Raw genomic sequence first — 22,935 nt, 5'->3', positions numbered from 1 at the left:
TAGTTATATTATAGCTTTCAAGTAATATTCAGAACTGTTAACACATTTTATGAGATAATTTAAGAGAGTAAATATAAAAAAAATCTGAATTAAATAAAAAAATGAATTTCACCGATCTTGGTTCAGACTCACGTTTTCTTTACTTATCATTTTTCACACCAATGAATGAAAAAATAAATCAACAAATAAATAAGCAGAAATATGAAAACAAAGTTTATTAAACTCCATATACAAATACATTCACAATAATAAAAAATACAGCATCCTGCAACAAACCACTTAATAAATGCATAAAAAAGCATTAAAAATTCCAATACAAAAATTAAACTATGAATTGCATCAACAGATATTTTCTTTCACAACAATGTAACTTAAGATGGTTAAGTAAATTTCTCAACTAGTTCTTTGACTGAGTGGGCTAATTTATCAGCTTGCTCCTAGAAAATTTAAGAAATATTACTGTATTATATATTTATTTTAGAGACAATTAAAGATCTTGATGGATTAAAAAAAATTATATTATAGCAAAAGAACATGTTATGAGACATTTTTTTAAATTTGAAAAAAATAAGCACATAGTAAAAGAGCATGTTATTTTGTATTTTGCTGAATTTGAGAAAATTAACATACAATGAAAGAATATATATGTGATATTTTAGTTAATTTGAGAAAGTAAGCCCTTAATAAAAGAACCTGTTGTGAGGTATTTTAATGAATTTCTGAAAATTAGCCTTTAATGAAAGAGCATTTTATTTTATAACCGTCGTTGAACAGCCAAACCCAATTTTTTGGGTTTGCGACTACTTAAGTTCAACTCCATAGTTTTGTAATTTTGAACTCAATCCAGCAGACAAGGAAACTCCTGAATCAAGTATTGGGAGAAATTTTCCTTGTGGAGGACTTTTTGATGGAACTAACCTGCATTTGTGTTACGTGGAGAGGAAAAACACCCACGGTTAGTCTGACGGCAAGGGGACTCAAACCCATGATCCGTCTACCACGGAGGATAGTCAAGCACTGTGGTCGGTGCAAGCCATATGCAGAATTCGTATCTACCAGTTATTGCTGGCATTCACCTCATTGGAAGGCAAATGCTCTATCACCTGAGCCATCTCGGCTCATGAAGGAACATTATGGTATTTCATTGAATTTGAGAAAATTAACCTACATGCTATGATGAATTTTACTATGAACTAGAGAAAATTAGCCTACAGTCAAAAAACACTGTTTATATGGTATTTTACTCAACTCTTGAAAATCAGCCTATAGCGAAAGAAAATTGTGATATTTCACTGAATTGGATTAAATTAGCCTACATAGAAAGAACTTGTTATGGTGTATTTTAGTTAACTTGAGAAAATTAGCCTATAATAAAAGAACATAGCATTTTAGTGAATTTGGGGAAATTAACTTACAGTGAAAGTATATGCTATGTGGCATTTATTGATTTTGAGAAGCTATAGAACATCACAAGTATAAACATTCCATCTAAACCCATTTTTGTTTAAAAACGTGGCATAATTAATTGTTTGTACAAGTTTAAATTCAATTAACATCTCTAACAAGGGAAACTAGGGAAGTGTGACTCGTCAATTTTGAAATAAACTATTGGGATGTATGCCTTATGAGGAATAATTTTAGGGGGAAACATTCGTTTCGGCCCATAGAAGGTTCTGTGAGAGATAAAAAATAATTCAATGTATAGAAAAATCGGTATTTTATTACTTTAATGCAGACTATTAGTTATTGTAATTGTCTCATTCTCCAATTAATTTTGTGGTACTTTCACGTACTATATAATGCATATTTATTATCAAAATTGATTTCGAAAATTTTATATATCTGTAGTTTTTCAGAAAAACCTGTTAGGCTAATTTAAAAAGAAAAATTGACATCAAATTTTTTAATTTTCTTTTCCAAAAAACTTTCCAAATTAATTGGAGTATGTAATTGCAAATCAATTAATTAATTAACAATTAATTAATAATTAATTAACAATTAATTAATAACTTATTAATGATTAATTAATTTTTTGATTAATTTATCAACTAGCAAATTAATTAATTATCCAATTAATTACAAATTAATTGGATTATGAGACAATTACAATAACTAATAGTCTGCATTGAAGTAATAAAATACCGATTTTTCTATACATTGAATTATTTTTTATCTCTCACAGAACCTTCTATGGGACGAAACGAATGTTGCCATCTAAAATTATTCCTCATAAGGCATACATCCCACTAGTTTATTTTAAAATTGGTGAGTCACACTTCCCTAGTTTCCCTTGTAAGCTCTTCAATTATCTTAAATTTAATGAATATTAAACAATGATAAGAATAAGCATTGTCAAGATATCTTTTAAATGTATATAAAATGAAAATTAAGTAATAACTATTATTTAAAAAAAAAAAGTGGACTGATTTAGATAAGCAATTTATTTGGAATTCTCAGACTTGCTTTTGCTTTCTAGATTGTTAAAAAAAAATTTACATAAAAAAAAGCAAGAGAAAAATTAAGCAACAGAATTTTAATATTAAAATGAAAGGGTCAGGTAGAAGTAGAAGACTTTATAATAGACCCATATACACTGAGCAATCCTTTTATTATGCAAACGGGAATGTTTATTATGTCTTCTTTATGTAAATGAGATTTTACAACACATTGTTGCCACTAGAGGGCTAGTGTACTGCTACAATGCTTTAGACCCTTTATTTTGTGTTCATAGTAGTCTGAATGCCTAAATATCATTGTTGGCAAAATACATCTTGTAATGCTGATGACTTTTAGGGCACTTTCAACAGAATAATGTATCTTACCATATTGCTAATATAGACATTGATTGTTTTAATGAAGAAAATGTAGACTTCCTTTAATGTGTAGGCCCCCACAATCCACAAATTTCAATCCTATCGGCAATTTGAAGTATGAAGTTTAAAATCATCTAGAGCCACAACTTTCTAATCTATCAGTATTGGAAAGTGCAATAAATATTCCACAAAAACCCTAACGAAGTCTTGAAAAAAAAATCACTCCCAAAATGTTAGTTACTCAGTGTAGATCAATCCCAAATAACAATAAAGAAGATAAAGTAAATTACCTGAGTTTCTGCTTCAGCGTATACTCTTACAACATCTTCTGTACCAGAAGGACTAAAAGAAAAAAGAAACTCTTTCAGTACATTTTTAAAAAAATTTTCTATTGTATAAACAGACAAAAACAAGTGTTCACAAAGAAGTGAAAACATTTAGTTAAAAATATATAAACCAGTTAGCGTCATACTAAATACTAGGAGGCTTCGCCCCCTGCTCGCTGGCGCTCGCCAACCCTCGGAACTGCTTTCGCAGTTCATTTCGGATTGCAAAGCAATCCGATGCTCGCTTTACTCGCTCATTGGATACGTTCTTAACGTCTAGCTTTTGTATACTTTTTTGAACACTGAAGTTCCGAAAACTTTTCACTGTAGAAAATTCTAAACCTGTGCATTTCAATATTAATTTGAAATTGCAAACAGTTCACATATTTTTCTTAATCACACTATTCTAAATTTCGCTTTCTTTTCTCAATTCAGTGTAAATAAGATTAACAATAAAAGATAGGCAATTATAAAACATTTAATTTATTTTTGTGCTCTATAGATTTTACTTCTTTATATTTCAGAACCCCTTTGGTCCCTACATTGGTGTTATAAATGAATTTGGCAGTACAAAATTTAATGAGATCAGAAACAGTGATATAAACCAAGCCAAGGTAGAGATACCACAGGTGTATCCCAAGGTCGTGAAAGCTGTGTTCACTCAAAGAAGGCTATTTAGCTGGGGGGTTTTATAAACGATTATATTTTAGTATGCTAAAAAATATTTACTATTTACCGAATAAAAGACCTGGCATTGTTGTAAGATGAAACAACAGATTCAATAGCTTTTTGTAACCCTTCAGGTTTCACACACCTTCGTTCGGCATCAGTAGTTTCAATGGCATTTCGATCAGGAACCTGTAATAAAATTAACAGTTACATCAGGGATACACAATCATCTCTGGAGAGTGGGCCATAAAAACTAGAAATATGCCATGTTGTGAGCCAATGTAAGTAACTTAATCTAAAAGTGTAAAAAATACAGAGTGTATTTCGATTGTATTTTAAAGTAATTTAAAAGTGAATGGCTTACACATGTTTAACTTCTTAACTTCATTTCAAATAATTAAAATTACAATACTTAATGTAATTAAGTATATATAAATACAGTCACATAATTACACATCAAATGATTACAAAAATTTCAAGAGATTCAAAAGAAAAAATTAGAAATTACAACTTTTTTATTTATACTATAAAGTATATCCTTTTTAGAAAAGTTTTTTTATAAAAAATAAAAATAATGTCAAAAACTTTAAAAGAATAGTTAAGTGGTAAAATAAGTTATTATCTTTGCAACTAATATGGAGTGGGCCAACGTAAGTAACTTAAATCTAAAATTGTAAAAAATACAGGGAATATTTTGATTGTGTTTGAAAGTAATTTGAATGTAAATGAATTAGACATGCTTACTTTTTTTTAACATTATCTCAAATAACTTAAATCAAAATACTTATGGTAATTAAATCTAAATTAATATAGTAACATAATTTAATAATCAAACAATTACAAAAACTTCTGTGATTCAAAAGAAAAAACTAGAAATTATAATTTTTTTTTTTTACTTATCCTAAAAGTTAACCTTTTTCTAGACAAGAAAACCTTTCTATACGAATAAACTAAATATCAAAAACTTTAAAACAATAGTTAAGTGATAAAAAAAATTAATTATCTTTCCAAAGTAACATTAATTATCTTTGCAACTAATATGTTGTAAACCAATGTAAGTAATTAAAATCTAAAATCCCAAAAAATAGAGGGTGAATTTAGATTGCATTTTAAAGTAATTTTGAACGGCTTACACATGTTTAGCTTTTAAACTTAATTTCAAATAATGAAAATAAAAATGTTTAATATAATTAAGCCTAAATAAATATAGTTACATAATTACACATCAAATAATTATGAAAATTTCTGGGGAATCAGAAAAAAAAACTAGAAATTACATTTTTTATTACTTATTTTAAAAGTTAACATATTTTTAAAGACAAGTTAACGATTTTAAAAAAAATAATGTCAAAAACTTAAAAAGGATAGTTAAGTGGCAAAAAAAAATTAAATATCTTTGCAACTAATATGTTGAGGGCCAGTTTAAGTAACTTAAATCTAAAATCGTAAAAAATCCCATACAAAACTTCAACAAAATACAAAAACTTTAACAGTATTTAGAAAGTATTTTGAAAATGAATGGCTTACATACGTTTCACTTTTTAACTATAGTTCAAATAATTAAAACAAAAAATATTTCATACAATTAATCCTGAAACTTACAGTTTTCACATAAATAGTAATAGTAAAATGATTATAGTAATAAATATAGTAAAATAATTGCACATCAAATAATTTCAAAAATTTCTGGGCATTCAAAATAAAAACTAGAAATTACAATTTATTTTAAACTAAATGTCAACCTTTTTATGAAAAGTAAAAAAATAATATCTAAAACTTTAACAGGATAGTTAAGTAGTAAAAACAAAATTATCCTAACAAAATAAGGAACATTTTCTACAACAAACATAATTTAAAGTTCATTAATATTACATACCTTAACTTTTAATTGTCGATTAGGTAGGTCAGTATACATTTTATCCCAGTCTTCAACACTCCAATCAAAATCATGAAGTATTACTTCAACTAAAAGTAAATCTGAAATGGCATCACCAACAGTCTAGAAAATGATAACTGTAATTACAAACCTGTTATGGATGCAGCAAGCAAATAAATTTAACCATTTGAGAGTAAGTGCAACAAAATTTTATAAAAAGTCAAAATGTGTGTTTTACCTCATTTATGAGATCAATAACTGAGAGAAACTTCTTTGCTGCCATTTTTTGTTCTTGACTAACACTGCAATTAAAAAAAATTTTAAACAATTCAAGAAATTTAAAGACAAGATTATTTAAAAAAAAAAAAAAAAAAAAAAAAAAAAAAAAAAAAAAAAAAAAAAAAAACTAACAGCCAGAAATCGTGATTTTTTAAAAAAAATATCACAACTAAATTTTTCAGAAAACTAATAATATTAATAATCAAAAATAACAATACAAATATAAATTTTTTCATAAAAAATAATTTTCTTTATAAATTGGTTTAGGTACAAATCAAAATTAACATTAGCACATGCAGGAATCAATATAATTTACTTATAAAATATTAGTTATAATATGTATACATTAATAATATTATTTCTATAAAATTATTTATTACCAGACATTTATAAAAATGATAAATTATTGATTTTAGATCCTTTCCTTCTTGGTACCTAAGAAATTTGTTTTGCTACTGGCATTAAGCAATGCCAATTTTGTTTCAAAAAATTAACTGTTTATTGAAAACTTTTTAAGTAAATACAATAAAATGTACACAAAAATCTCTCGCTTTTATGTATATGCTTTGATAAATTAAAATTATTTAAAAAAATAAAAAATGGTGAAAATCCGGAAATATCAGCCATTCTCATAAATGGCCCCAGTCGTTAAGACTGATTCTACTTCTAACTGACCTAAAACAAAAAAAAAATTAGAATAAACAAACCTAAGAAAATGTTGCCTTATATGCTTATTCTTAAACTATGTTGTAAAGATAAGAAAAAGCTTTTTTTGATAATTGCAGTTTTGTTTTCTTCCTTATGTAGGTAATTTTTGGTTCTGGCCAAATTTTAAGAATTCTGTCTTCAATTGAACTAACTTGTTTAAAAAAGAAATTAATTTACCATTATCCTTCTTCTATGAGGCACTTAATTTAGCAGAAATTTTATGCATTATATTTGATAACTTAAGCACATGTGGTAAATTATTAATAACAAACTTACTTATTTAATAATCAATTTATTAAAATTTAATATGGCACGGATTTAAAGAATTTATTAAAAATTCTTATTACATACTTTCTTTTACAAATAGTTCCTGATGACATAAAACCAAAATCTTGAAATTTAAGCATCTTAATGTAGACTAGAATAATCAGAACATAGATTTACCCTTAGATAAATAAAACATTGCACAGTAAAAAAATAGCATTAAAAAAATACATCAAAGATTAATATAATAAATTAGTTTTTATTAAAACACTAATATTATTACTGCCAGTATTTTAATTTAACAATTAAGTTTTAAAAAAATGAAGAGATCAGGCATATTTACAGGATAAAACATACTTTTCACTTGATACAAGAGCTTTAATATTTTGCTTAGCTTCTTTACTAAAAACAACCTAAAATTATAAATTTTTTCATTAATCTGAAAATGCAACTAGTAAAAAAATAAGTACAATTATTTTAAAGTAAAGAGAAAGTTTTTCCAATAAAATAATATACCACTTACATAAAAAATTCATGCATGCAAGTATAATAAAAAAAAATTCTGGTTATTATTTCCAATGTCAGTTCAAATTACAAAGAAAAGGTAAAATGAAAAAAAAAAATGAATAACAGGAAAGAAAACACAGAGCATATAAAACACTGAAGAAATGATATAATTGAAGGCATTGTTTAATAAATGTTCAGACTTGCTAGTACAGTGCAGTACTAGTACAGAGAGTATTAGAGCTGCTATGCAATGAGGTACCCCCTCCTCAAAAAAAAGGGACCACACTGAATAACTTTTGATGTAATGATTGGATCTTTACATTCTAAGACTCGATGATTAGAGAGGGTAACTAATTAATTATTAGGATATGCTAATTAATAAGTGCGGACGATATTAAGTTACAAAATCGACACAAAACTTGCTTTCTCTAAATAAACGTACCTTCTTTTTAACAGATTCAGAATTCTGACCCCCAAAATATCTGACAAATATGGTCCCCGTAGTTTGATCAGGAGAGTGATTCAAAGTTTGGACCCATTAATGCTAATTTTACTCTTTGTGTACATCGTCATATCTCGAGAACTTTTTAAGCAAATTGAAACATTTTTGCACTCAACTATAAAATTTGTTTGTCCAAAAATAATTTCCTGCAAAAAATAAATTTTAGTAAAAATTTATTATTTTTTATTCAATAATAGTTGAAAAATTTTGAATTGCGAGGTACACATATTTTTACATCAGTTTAAAGTATGTAATTTTACGTGACAAAATAAAAAAAATTTGTGAAATCGGTCATTAACCACACAACTTTTTTTAAAATTCAATTTCTCAATTCGATTCTCTTCTTTCTAAATATAAGTGCTTAAGATATAGATTGACATTATTTAGAAAAAACAGCTGCTTGTAACTATCAAAAAGTCTTACGCTCAGATCGGGAATAAAAATTTTTAAGTATAAATGGAGAAAAGAATAATGGTTTTGTTACAGAATTTATAAGTTAAGAGTAAATTTTTACTAAAATATTGAGTAATTACAATATTGTGACCTCACCTTATAATGTCCATTTCCATTAGGATTACAGAGGTCTTGTATTAAATGTCAATTGTAACTGTGTAACTATTTTTATTATGGGTAGAACCACAAATTTTAACATACATCTAGATAACTTCAAAATTTTCTAGAATCTTAAAAAAATTGAGCTGCAGTGGATAGTGTGCTTGCCTCCCAATGAGGTGCCCCAGGTTCGAGTTCTAGGGGTGACTAGTTGATACACACTCTGCTCCCGGCTCGCACCTACCACAGTGCTGATGAAAAATATTCACAGCAATAGACGGATTATGGGTTAGAATCCCATAGCCACCAGGATAATTGTGGGAGGTTCTTCTTATCATGTAATGCAAATGAAGGCCAGTTTCTTCAAAAAGTATTCCACAAAGGCTAGTTTGTCTAAATACTCGATCCAGAAGTTCTTTTGTCTCCTGAGTTGGGTTTGAAATTACAATGTGACAGAGTTGAACATTGATAATTGTAACTCAGAATTAGGTCAGCTGTTCAACACTGGTATGAAAACAAAATTGAATCTTAAATAATAATTAAATTTCATAGTTAAAAATTTTAAAACTAGTGTGTAGAGCATCATAATATTCCAACATAAAATAAAAATTTTCAAAAATTCTTCAATTTTATTTCAATAAATTGAGAATAAAAATAGAGAAAGCAGGGTGAGCTTATTAGCAAACTTTTGATAAATTTAAATCAGATATTTAATTTGAGCTTTAAAGTGATAAAGTAATAATTGCATAAAACAGCCATTGAAAAAACATTCAGAGGGCGGGAATCCTTTCAATGCGGATTTGCAAGATATTTAAAGAAGGCTCCTAACTGAGCCAGACACAGACAGAACAAAAAAAGATAAAAAGGTAAAATCATAATTATACTTTGGAGTAGAGCCAATAAGATGAAATTAAAGCTAAATTATTAAAAAAATCACTTAAAGAAATATTGAGACATTAACTAATAAATTAGAAAGATTTATTAGTAAACAAAAAGAAATTTATGCATAAAAAAGATCATGAAAAGTGTGCATTAGTTAACAATTTAAACATTCAAATTAATTTATATAGAATTTCTAGATCTATTTACAAAGAAAATTTAAATATATCTTAAACAGGGTGCATAGACAGATTTTTCAACAAAAAATAAGCACCTTTGAAGCACTCAAAAACATTTTTAATCACTTTCCAAAAAAAAAATCCTAATTAGGATCTGTGCAGTAATAAAAATTATTTCTTTCTGTCGTTTAAAGTTCTTAAAAAACATAAAATCAATAAAATTCAAAAAAAGATTCAAAAACTTTACATAATCATGATAAAATAACTAGTTTCCGATAAATATTGCAGAGAAAATTGTGAAAATCATGCATTTTTTTGTAATTTAGAACAATAATCAATACGGCAAAGAAAAAATCTCCTTCTAAAAGATAGTAAATTAAGCACTTTTTACAAACCTCGAATAAATAAAACACCTTTAAGGGCTTTTAAAAAAAGTAAATGAAAAATAAGCACCTTTGAAAAACGCTACACACCTTATTAAAAAGAGATCATTTTCATTTTATTTCAAAACAAGACTTTCAATGTTACTTATTTATTTATCATGAATCTGCAATAAAATGTTAAACGTTTGTATTAAGTAAAAATACTTACTGTACCATGTCCATTAGCTTCGAAATAAATACCAATATCATATTTCATAGCTTCATGGTGCAAATGTTTTACTCCAGTAGGTACACAAACAACAGGTATTTTCTAAACATTAAAAATAAATAAAAGAAAATAGCTTCAATTTCTTATATTTATTCAATGAAACAATAAAAAAAAATCACAAAAAATTCAATTATACTTAAAAGATGTTAAATAAAAGTGTTTTTTTATTAATAATTTTTGGTTACCCTACATAAAATTTTAAAAAAAAAATTAATTTAAGAGAGAGAAAAATAAAAATGAACCATTCCATAACCACCATTAATATATAATTGAAGGGACCCTAGTTAATATGAAGTCAAAAAATATATAAATTAGGAATTGTAAACTAATATTTAAGCAAAGAAAAAAACTATCTTAATAAATGTGGTGAATCAATATTGAGTGAGTCAAAATTAAAAACGTCAACCACCTGTTTAAATGCCAGAGGAAGAGAAGAAGTAAATACCAATATGACCATTAAAATTTCTTTAGGCAATCAAACTGATTTAACTTCAACTTTTCTCAATAGTAATTCATCAGGTTTTAAAAATGTCTTTGTTTTTTCATCACTTAGACATTAATTTGTGCTCCCTGGTGAGCATGCTTTTCAGTTAAGAATTCTAGAAGTGTATATAAGAGATGTAAATTAGCAACACTTTGTATTGTTCGCTCTTAAACAGTAACCTAAACAGAAATAACTAATATGTATGTATAAAAATCTTACCAATTTGTTTTCAATATATTGTGTTGAACTACCATTTGCATAAGCAGTTTGTACAACTCTTATTTCAAGTTTTAAGGAGACTAAATCAACTAAATCTTTCAAAAACTTTGCAACCTATTCACAAAATAAAATTCATCATTTTTTAAATTAATAGGTGAGAACTAAGACATACTTCAAAAAAACAAAATTATCAGAAAAAACTTTATATTACAGTACATTAAAAATTGAGTACTTGGAAATTTTTTTTTTCTTATTTTACATAATAAATAACTTAATAGAATAATTATTAATTTAAACTGAATTGAGTGCAATTTTGAAATTAATGTAATAGTATTTGTTTAGGGGCAATTTTTCTTGGAACTTTTCTTTTGAATTCAAAGCAACAAATTTTATGATTTTTGAAACATTTGTGGAACATAATTTTTGTACTTTTGAAACCACTTTCAGCATTAATTTAATTCAGTCTGCAATTTCAATGAAGACTGATAATCTTTAAATACAACAACAAGCTAAGTTACAAATATACATAAATTATAATTTTATTACTTCTACAACAGAACTTATTTTTCTGAAATAAATTTAGTGCAATTTTGTGAAAAATGGCTATTTTTGAATAGATATAATTAATTCTTTTTTAACAGAAGCTTCAGGATAACTGGAAGGAAAATAGAACAGGTTTAGAACAATTCTGTGTGCAAGTGATTGTTTTCTGCAAGTTGAAATAGGTGAAGCAAGAACATCCCAGATAAAATAAATGTAATATTTTTATAGCTATAAATGAAAATACAATTAAAACTAAAAATTTCATTAACATTACATTTTCATCAGTCAAAAAAGCACATTTGGGAATTTAGAAGTACAAATAAATAAAATAAAAACTAAACTTTTTTTAGAAAAAGATAGAAATAATTCAAAAAAAAATTTTTTTTCCCTTAACTTCACAAGTGTACAGCTAACATTGATATTAATCTTATGCATTCAGGTCCAAAATTTTTAGCCATACTTTAAATCACAACTAAAACTGTGCTAGAACAATTAAAATTACAAACTATGTACAAATTGTTACTTGATTAAAAGAAAAAAAGTTAATAAGAATAGAAATTTCACAAAAGTTTACAAACTTGTTTTACATCCTTTACAGAATACTAAAAGTAAAAATATTATAAACCCTTTCATTTTTATTTGGAATCGGGACACTATCTATAAAGAATGAATTAGATAATGTTACATCTAGATGAATCTTTAAATTGAATTTTTAGTATAATACATTTTGGAATTGAAACCCTATCTATAAAGACTGAATTAGATAATGTTACATCTAGGAGAATCTAGAAATTTACTTTTAAATGTCTTACATTTTTAGATTGGAAGACTATCGATAAAAACTGAACTAGATAATGTTACAACTAGAAGTATCTAGACATTTACTTTTAAATATCATAAATAATATACATATTATATTATGAATTTTTCTAGTATACCAATCAATAACACTTTAACCAAACATCCAAAATAAAACAACTGAAACATTTTTATAGATACAGAAGCTTCTTCTTCATTAACTTCATGAACAAAAAAACAAATTTGGTTACCTCAGTTTATTGAAATGAGTGGAGAAAAAAATCTAAATAAATTGTATAAGAAAAAAATAGCTCTTTAAACTTTGAAAATATACTTTTATGATTTAATTAAAAGCATAAAAAAATCATTTTCAATACTAAATCCCAAATAATAGAAAAACAATCAATCAAAAAGACATTTAATCTCAAATAATAATAAAACATTCAGTGATAAAATATGCATAACTAAACTTTCAGTTTAAATGACATTGCAAAAAAAGCATAACTACATACACTGAGATACAGAAAGATAAGAATAAATACTAACCAAAGTAGCAATTTTATCACCATCTAAGAGATGAAATGAACTAGAACCATCTTTGTAAAAGTAAACCAATCGATCAGCATCTCCATCAAAGGAAGCATATCTTTCATTAACTAATATTTCACTCCCTAAAAATAAACAATCATAATTCAAACAAAACAGAATCAAATGTTGAAAAAGGAAGAAAAAAAATTTTTTAAAAGCAATGTACCTTCAGGTGCTTTTTGTTCAACTTTAACGAAGTCTGCTCCACACTAAAACAAATATGTTTTAATTATTAATATTGTTCAATTTTTATACTTTGATTTCAGAACTGAAAGTTCACATAATTAAGGAATTAATTTTAAAATTGCTTGCAATACTTGAAATTATTAACAGTAGAGCAAACATCCCTATTTTTATAATTTATAAGATGATAAAAAATTAACAGAAGTATTAAGGCTTGTTGATAAAAAATTACTGAATTAAAAAAGAAATTTAACAGAAAATTATCATAGTTTGTTTCCAACCTTGATTAAGAAGCTTTGTCATTAAAAAAAAATTTATGGGAAAAACTTAAATTTGAAACCTTTGAACTTGAAACCAAGAGAAAGTTCAAAAAAGAGATGGTTAGACGATACAATCAAAGATCTAACCACTTTGAAGATGAAAAATTGAAAGCCTAAACCCAAAAATAAGACAGTCTGGAACAATATTGTTTAGCAGGCCAAGACTGACAACGAGCTGCAGTGCTGTATAAGTAAGTATTAGGAAAAATAAACAAAACTTTAAAGAAATATATTTACTTTTTATTGAGATTATTAATAAGTTTGGCTGGAAAATTCAAATTACTTTATGATGAAATGAATTTAAGTGAATTATACTAAGTGAAATGAATCATACTTTTAAAATCATTAAAACTATTCTTGCACATCATTAAAACTAACATTATTTTTAATTTTTAGTTTTTTTTAAATATATATTCCATATTTCCTTTCTCACTAAGAAAAAATTATCATCCTTGACCATCATCATTACTATTGTAGATCTTATGTAATGTCCAATGGATCTTAAATACCACATCAAATGAAAGTATATATATATTTTTTAACATAAAAAAAACAAAAATTTTAATAAATATTATGTACTTAAAACCATCTCTTTTTTTCTCTGATGTTTCCATGCAAATAAATATTAAAATAAAAGTTCTTCAATACAATGAAAAATGTATAAATAAACAGAAAGCTTAAAAAAAAAACAAATTATTGATTGGTAAATATCAAACACATAATTAAAAGTTTATAACTAATAAATTAAAGAAAAATTTACATTAAACCTACATTAAAATTTAACTTTCCAGTGGTTCCATCATTAAATATTTCCACATTGAGGGATTTGATATAATTTTGTAACTCCTTAAACTTCAAAGCTCCAATACCATTTGCACCATCCACATACATGTTAGCTGTATACTTTGTCTTGCTTTCTGTCATAAACACAAAAATGTATTTAATTGACAAAATAAAATCAGTGAACAGTAACTAGCATATATATCAGACTTGGATAATTTAAAAAATTACTTTAAAAACCACTAAAAAGGCATTAGCTCTAATAACTAAAAAAGAATCTCAAACTAAAATTCTTTTTTCAACTGAAATTACATTTATTATTCAGTTTCATTTTATATTTCAGTTTCTATACATTTTTAACTGAAATTACATTTTATATTTCAGTTTCTTTTAATGTATATAAATACATTAAAAGAAACTGAAAAGATATATTTTTTCATTATTGTTTGGGACTTTAAAATTTTTTTAATTTGTTTCAAAAATTAAGACCCTAGACAGTCAACACCAGGAAAATTAATATACATGAATCTGTTCTGAAATTCGAAAAATTTGCATCTGTAAAAGAAGAAGCTTGAAGAAGTACAACTTAGTTAAAACTAGAAGTTGACAAGAAGTACAACTTAGTTAAAACTAGAAGTTGACAAGAAGTACAACTCAGTTACAATGCATTAAATTTAGAACAATAAGCTACTCTTCAAAAATGTATATTAGTTAGAAATGATGAAAACAAGTTACAAGAAATACTGAAAATTACAATATATGAAAAAGGTTAAATTTCCTAAAAAATATCTTAAAATATAAAATATGGCAAAAATTTCAAAAAATACTAAAAAAAAAGAGATAATAATAATAATTTTAAAAAATAATTTAAAAATACCATTATGATTAAAATTCTGACCCTAATTATTATATTGAATTACATTTCAATTATTAATTATTCAATACATCTTAAGCCAGGAAAAAATATAAAATACGGCTTAAATTTAAAAAAATGCTAAAAAAGAGAGAATAATAATAATTTTAAAAAATAATATAAAAATATCATTATGGTTAAAATTTTGACCTTAATTATTACATTGAATTACATTTCAATTATTAATTATTCAATGCATCTTAGCCAGGAAAAATTGTAAACTAGTATAGCATTTTAAACTAAAATTTATAGCTAAGAAGTATAAGCAATATATATACATACAAATATTAGATAAACATAGATGTAATAAACAATTTCAATAAGTTGGTTTATAACTGTACCAATTGAATTTGATCTCAAGGTTTCAAAAGCATTTGATAATTTTTCATAGTAGCCTTCAGCTGTTGGAGTTCCATAAGTACCAAAATTTTTACAATAAACTACAAAATGTAACTGAGGAGTGGTCAATAATCCTAAAAAAATAACATATTTATAAATAAAAATTAATACAAACATATAAAAATAAAATTCAAAAGATAAATATATAATACAATTCAATTTCTATATTATATTAAGAACGAACACAGTGAACTTCTTAACTTAAACACATACAGAACAAAATTTAAGATTTGAAGAGAATTTTACATTAGTATAGAAATTACAACTATTATGTGAATCTTTTCTTGGAATCTAAAAAATAATGTAATCTTAAAATTCTTTGACTAAATCCACGTATTTAATTGTTAGAGGTTTTTTTTTTAATTACAAAAAATAAATACTGTAATAAAAAACTAATAGAAGTCCACTCAATTATAAAAATAGATGTAAATCTAATACAGTACATAATTTTTTTCATTTATTTTTAAAAATTCAATTTGCTGTTAATTATTATTTATATATACTACATTTAGTATAATTCCATTAGGTTTATTTTTTGTAAAGGAAAAAAAATTCAACGTTTCTTGTTTCACCTTTATAAATTACAGTAAGTAACAGTTCATCTGAAATTAGTAATCCTTATAACATGGTATTTTTAATCAATTATCACTTTAAAAACATAATTTTTAAAACATATAGTTATTCTAAACACACTATTTTAATGAAAAAAGCACAAAAATTTTTATAACCTTGTTTGCTTGCGTAAGACTAAATTAAAGTAATTTTAGGCAAAAATTGCACAAATAGACTTCAAAATTGGATGCTAAATATTTTATTTATTTACTAAACACAAATAGAAAACCAACCCATTTTAACCCTGAACATATAAATTTTTTTATAATAATTGAATAACTGTGCCATTCTATAAGGTTTGATTGTTAATATTACAGTAAAGCTACACAAATAGGCAATTGGAGAGAGTCTGGAATTCATCTTTAATGATGATCTAAAGATAATACAACTTCCACACAACACTACTACAATTTATATTTGAACGCAATTGGTAGTAACAATCACCTGTACGATGCTCATCAATTACCTAACTGTGTGCAGACTTTTCTAGCTGAGTAATGGAGAACATTACGTTAGAGTTGATTCTCAGTTACTAAGACACTATCAGAAACAATGCAGTTGAATCAAATATAGGAAATTGAAATGCGCCCCAAGCCACGGAATAAAACCTCGACATCAACTGATCAACAATACCAATACTAAAATTGTGAATAAATATGATATTCACATTTTATTCCTACAAATTAAACCAAAGATAACAGTTTATGTTTAATTTTTCTCCAGGGTGTATTTTAATTTTAAAAAAAAGTGAGACAGAAACTAATTAAAATATATCTTTAGTCTTGGGGAACTTAAAAATAAATATTACGCTATTTTCACAAGTTGACAGAAAAACTAAAGTTGTATGATTTTTCATTAAGTTAAGGTTATTACTTTGATATGGCTCAATAATAAATAATTAAAAACACATACAAACAATTTCAAAAAAATCAAAATACCAAAATTTTTAAATTCTCCATTTAAACTAGTAACACCATCAATGGCTGCCTGCAATAGAAACTCACTGCTGCTCCTAAAAATTATATTAAAATAATATATTACTTTCAAATAAAATAGCAATTATACTTCATCTTTGTAATAAAGAAATTAAATAAATAAATCAACAAAAAATTACATTTATAAAGGGGTACAGTTACAGAGAACAAAAAAAAGACCTTTATTATTTAATAGATGAATATATAAACACACATTATATATTTCAGTATTCCAAATGATTTGTAAGAAAAAATATTTAAAAATAAACCTACCTGGTATCTTTTGCAAGATATACATTAGCAGGTAAATCAAAGTTTATTTTGTTCGAATCTAAAATAGATTTTAGAACTTCCTTTAAAGATTCATTGCTGAAATATTAAAATAAATATAAGTATCACTTACACTGTCTATAAACGAAGTAAAACTGTCACAAGATATTGATATTAGGTATATTTATTGCCAATACTTCATTATATAAGGAAAATCAAATATTTAAAGTTAAGAGAAAACTTTAAATAAAAGCAAAACAATTTATAAGTGTTTCTCTAAAGAATATATATACTTTATTTAAAAAACCATGAAACTTGTTCAAAAATGTCCTTGAAGAATATTATTTTTTCATTATATATTATTTTTTTACTGTAGGAATAAGGTTCTACCCTCATATTAAGTATGTATATAACAGATAAAACATTGAAGTCTATAATATTATTTACTGCGAATAAAGACAATGACCCTGAACTTTTTGATCTAAAGATCAGATCTTCACATTCTAGGACTCAATCTTAATCGTTCAAGGGGAAGACCTCAAATTTGCTAATTAATAAGTGCAGAAAACATTTTAGGTTACAAAACCAGTCATAAAAACGCACTTTTTTTGAAAAACATAGCTTTTATTTAACGAATTCAGATTTCTGATCCCCAATATATAAAGGGGAGTCGCAATTTTGCAATATGGTCCTCATAGTTTGGTCAACAGAGAGATTTAAAGTTTGAATCTCTTAATGCTAATTCTACTTTTTAGGGATTTCACCATATCGTGAGAACTTTTTAAGCAAATGGAAAACTTTTTGCACACTGTTGTAAAACTTGTTTATCCAAAGAAAATTCCGCGCAAAAAATATAAATTGCAGAAATTTTTTTTTTATTATATTATTAAATATTAGTCAAAAATTTTGAATTGTAAAGTGTATAATTTTTTACATCATTTTGGAGTACATAATTTGACATGGAAAAATACAAAATTTGATTGAAATCGGTTGAATAATTTGAGAGAAATCAAATTTTAAACATCTGACTTTTTGAAATTCAATCTTTCAGGACCTTATTATTCAACTTAATTTTGCCCAAATTTTGTATTTTGTCATGTAAAATTAAATTCTTTAAAATTATGCAAAAATTGTGCACCTTACAATTCAAAACTTTTTCAACCACTCTTAACTAAATTAATAAATAATTAGTAAAATTTTTTTTCCTAGGATTTATCTTTGGGTAAACAAACTTTATAATTGCGTTCAAAAACTTTTCAATTCACTTAAAAAGTTTTCGAAATAGAGCAAAATATGCAAAAAGTACAAGTAACATTAAGAGGTCCAAACTTTGGAGATCTCTCATGTTCATGGGATCATATTTCCCAGATTGTGGCTACCTCAATATCTTGGGGGTCAGAAATCTGGATACATCGGATGTTTATTTAGAGAAAGTACGTTTTCGTGTATGAATTCGTAAGCTAAAATATCATCTGCAATTATTAATTAACATATTTGAGGTCACCCTCTTGAGCCATTAAGTCTTAGAACGTGAAGATCCAATCATTAGATCAATGCATTAGTTATGCATGGTGATCCATTTTTTTTGAAGAACTGTACAATTCAAACAAATTCATAATTGATGAAATATAACAATTTATCTTCTCAGACAAAAAGATATTTTGTTGAAAAGAGAATAAAAGACCAGTTATGATAAAAAATAATGTGTAGTTTCGCTTTAGAGATTTATAAATTACTAATAAAAAGAACAGATTATTTTAACCTAATTTAATTTCTAATAAATGATTCAGCATGAAAAATTGAAGTTCAAAAATTTTATTTATGTTTTAATAAATGAAAATTCCATTAAAATATGTATTCACTGACTTTACATCAGCTTAGACACATACAGTCAAACTGTTAATGAACAGTAAAACATAAATATTAAAAAAAGGATAGGAAAGGAAGAAAATTTTATGGTATATTCGAGAAGTTCTGATAACACCACTTCAAGAATGCATTTAAAGCTTTGTGTCTCTAAGGTAAAGAAACTTACTTAAAGAATTACATATCATGATATGAACAGTATTGAATTTTAATAGCTTTTTGATGATTACACAAATATTTTACAGCATGTTTTAAAAAGTTTAATTTTCTAGAAATATAGATTGTCAAAATGATTTAATGGAAAAATGAAAGTCATATCAAATTGCTTTACTAGCAAAAAATAATATGTTTTCTGATTAGATAAGTGAGGAAAAAAAACTGGAAACAAACCGAGTTAAAATAATTAAATTCTATTTATTTGTGTTGACAGCAAATTAATCAAAATACTGATGGATTAATTTGAAATTAAAATTAATTTTAATACATTAAGCCTAAATCATGCACTGATTTTTATTCACTTTTAAAATGGACATTTGGAAGAGATTTAATAAAGACATAAACTCATGAAAATAAAAAAGATATAATTTAAAATCATATCTGCTTTTACACAATGAAAATGAAAAGTATGAAGCTTTATAAAGTAATACATGCATAAAAAAAGAAAAGAAAATGTAATCAGATTGATAAAGAGTTTTAATTCAAAAAAAATTAAACCACACTTTTGAGAGAATTCATACTTAGTATTGATAAGTTTAGTTGCTAATGTTTCCCAATCTTTCTCAAGCATTTTACTATCTGGGTCACATAATTTTACTCCATTGTCTTCTTCTGGATTATGAGAGGCTGTAATCATCAACCCAACTGTAGAGCCTACATAAAATAGAACAATATTATTCCTATATATCATTATATTTTATTCATAATGCTAAGAATAAAACTAATTACGATAAATAATTTCAAAAATTATATTGAAATTTTTCGATTTCCTAGCAATTTTAAATTAGTTAGGGTCCAAGAGCCTCACTCTTAAAGGGACCCTCCATAGTAACTGAAGCCCAGGGGTGATCACAATTCAAAGTCTATAGCTAGATAGACCCTGACAGTCAATAACTATGGAAGATGTTTAGCAATTCAAAATAAAATTTTAAAATTCAACTCTTCTTGAAAATAAGCATTTGAATGAACTTTTTAGATTATTTGGTATAGCTTTGTTATCAGCACACACATGTTTTTGAAAAAAAAAGTGCCAAGTTGGGTGACAACTGACAATAATCCTAGTAATAAGCTAATTAAATCTCGGTTTAATTAACCTATAGTTTAGATATAGTTTATTATAGTACAGTTTAAAAAAGATTAAAAAATGTATAATAATTATTTTTTATTTAATATTTAATCATTAATTTTATAATGTTTATTTCTGCATAATTAATATGTCAGTTAGGCAGTTAAAAAACATAATGGCATTTTATAAATATAGTCTCTATGTTGAAGTTAACTCCACAAAAATTAATAGACTGAAACATTTTGGATAATTCTGCTCCCATCACAGAAGTGAAGCAAGTAGGGCATTTTCTCAAGGCTTGACATTACATGATCTTTCAATAGTTTCATCCATTGATATACAAAGTAATTTTCTGGAAAAGTATATAATTTTTTTTTTTAATCTTTTAAAAGAAAAATTAATTGAAAGCTAGTTTACTAATATTTTTGTTAACAAGTAGTTTATCATAAAGTTCAAATTTAAAAAAAAGAGTGAAAACAAAAAAAAACTATCTATAAATAAAAATTATAGAATAAGATTTACTCAAACAATTTTAGATAATTATTTAAGAGTGGTTGAGAAGATGAGACTCAAAATTCCTCAATTTAAAGGGTCACTAATGTTGCCTAAATAAAATTGAAATAATAGCATAAAATTTGAAGGGGACAAAAAAAATTTTAAGTTGTTTGTTTTTGAGAATGAAATTAGGAAGAAAAAAAAAAACTAGATTTCAAAAACATAAATTAATACCTAAAGTCCGAAGTAACCTAAGGAGCAATTCTAAGGAACATTTACGAAGCTCCACAAAGTATAGAAACAGTTCCGTTATTTTTTTCTAGGTTTGATATACTTAAATTAACCTAGAAATTAGTTTATTTAATAATTTGATTTCTTTGGACTTGTCTAAGCAATATATACATATAGATATATATATACTCGCCATTTTTTACTTTTGATCTCAAAACTGCCAATAATCCCATGCGAAACATAACATGAGGTAATTCAGAAGATCTGAAAAATGAAATTAAGTATAAATTTTATATTAAACCTACAAATTTATTTGCAGCAATAAACAGAACAAAAAATGTAACTTCTTACTTCTCCCGGAAACCAGCAGTACCATATTGTAAAATTCTTGAAGAGTTCCGGGGATATTTTTGAGCACCTAAAGATTCTGCAGTTTGAAATTGCTCATCCATTTCGACAAGGAAATTTATTTTAAACAAACACTGCAATTTCAAAAACACTTATACAACAATTAAGGTAATTTTCAAGCATTAAAAGCATTCACCCATCAAAAATTAAAACCTTGATTTACAATGACCTAAATATGTATACTTATTTTAAAACCAGTTCATATTTACAGAGGAATTTATTCTGTTTTCTCCGGACCAGATGATGCATACGTTACCATAACAACCAGGTGACAAGTGAAGTTACAAGATAACTAAATGTAAGAACTGAGGCGGAAAAATAAAGGAATATGATTGGCTACATTCAATCAAATGCTCAAAATAAACCAATCAAATTCTCGTATCTTATCCTCAAATTTTATCAGCAAAAATGTTTCATCGAAACTTTTATCTCCTTGAATAATTTAGTAACTGTAACCGCGTTGTATACTAAAATTATTTAAGCCGAACACGTTAATTTTGAAATTTGCAGATTTTATTAATTTTAGCGTTTAGATTTATTTTTCTTCCTAATGTTCTGAAATTTCTTATTGTTTAAATCACAAACGCTATATAATCTTAGTTGAGCAGTTATTAGATGCTTACAAATTATTATAGTTCCTTGATAATATTCTTTCCTAGGTTATACGTTTTTATACTTTTGACAATTTATTTGTAACATTATTTAAATAAATTATTAATAATTTAATCATATATTTTTACGTAATATAATTAATGTTTTTATCGAGTAAATTTAAAATTTTGGAAGTTATTTTGGTAGCTTTTATTTATGCCATTAGCTTTGGTGATGAAAATAACCTATCTGATTCACAATATTATTGAATATGTTGAAAAGTTTTCAATCAGAGAAGCTGGCAGATTTAAAAGCTTTAAAATAGCTTCCTGTCTGACCTTTTTTTCTAGTTTTGTTTTTATATAATTTCTAATAATTTGTATGTTTATTCTACATGATAATTGTTCGAATTTAATTCTATGAATTTCTTAGTTGAGTCTTAAGGAGATGAGAGAATCAATGAAATTAGAGATTTCTGATTTTAAACATGATGAAAGCCTAAAACTTTTTGTGAGATTTTTTCTCTCTTGTTGATTCCTAGGAAGTAATTTTTAAGTTACTAGTTATTATAGCTGTAAGCTATTTAGCATTATATATTTAAGAGTTATTTCTTATATGTTATATTTAAAAGGTTTTAAGTATAATATGTAATATCTTGTTTAAAATAGGTTAAAAATGTCTCGTTTAAAATAGGTTAATTAGTTTTAAGTTCTCCTATGATGACCATGAATTTTGTTGAATGAAAGTTATGAAATTTCCTCTCTGCCTTTCCTT

At 25.5% G+C, this 22,935-nt stretch overlaps 2 protein-coding genes across 3 annotated transcripts in view; one reads left to right on the top strand and one right to left on the bottom strand.

Moving 5' to 3' along the window:
- The window catches only part of LOC107456859 (voltage-dependent anion-selective channel protein 2), a 111,306-nt gene that overhangs the window by 35,791 nt on the left and 52,580 nt on the right, over positions 1 to 22,935 (top strand). The window lies entirely within an intron of this gene.
- On the bottom strand, positions 201 to 21,969 carry LOC107456870 (phosphoglucomutase 3-like protein nst). Of its 2 annotated transcripts, XM_016074840.4 has the most exons (17): positions 21,514 to 21,969; positions 21,356 to 21,426; positions 19,892 to 20,024; positions 17,292 to 17,387; positions 16,983 to 17,056; positions 15,375 to 15,506; positions 14,112 to 14,257; positions 13,004 to 13,046; positions 12,796 to 12,920; positions 10,909 to 11,022; positions 10,146 to 10,247; positions 7,293 to 7,348; positions 5,923 to 5,986; positions 5,685 to 5,807; positions 3,876 to 3,997; positions 3,104 to 3,155; positions 201 to 437 (listed from the first exon to the last, which is right to left on the bottom strand). In XM_016074840.4, the coding sequence occupies exons 1-17, from the start codon at positions 21,612 to 21,614 to the stop codon at positions 381 to 383; spliced, it is 1,611 nt and encodes a 536-aa protein (XP_015930326.1). In that variant the 5' UTR covers positions 21,615 to 21,969; the 3' UTR covers positions 201 to 380. The 2 variants fall into 2 exon arrangements, with proteins under 2 accessions (XP_015930326.1, XP_042900184.1); XM_043044250.2 differs by lacking the exon at positions 21,356 to 21,426 and having other exon boundaries at positions 21,514 to 21,852.

This window comes from Parasteatoda tepidariorum, chromosome 6 (assembly GCF_043381705.1).
Source record: "Parasteatoda tepidariorum isolate YZ-2023 chromosome 6, CAS_Ptep_4.0, whole genome shotgun sequence".
Classification (NCBI taxonomy): Eukaryota; Metazoa; Arthropoda; class Arachnida; order Araneae; family Theridiidae; genus Parasteatoda; species Parasteatoda tepidariorum.
The sequence above is the reverse complement of the archived record's forward strand: the minus strand, read 5'-3'. Positions and strand labels throughout refer to the sequence as shown.

Coding starts and splice junctions, on each gene's coding strand:
- LOC107456870 (XM_016074840.4), bottom strand. CDS start 21,614: ATGGATGAGCAATTTCAAACTGCAGAATCTTTAGGTGCTCAAAAATAT. Junction 21,427..21,513: donor ACTGCTGGTTTCCGGGAGAA/GTAAGAAGTTAC, acceptor TTCATTTTTCAG/ATCTTCTGAATTACCTCATG. Junction 11,023..12,795: donor GTGATAAAATTGCTACTTTG/GTTAGTATTTAT, acceptor TTTTGTGAATAG/GTTGCAAAGTTTTTGAAAGA.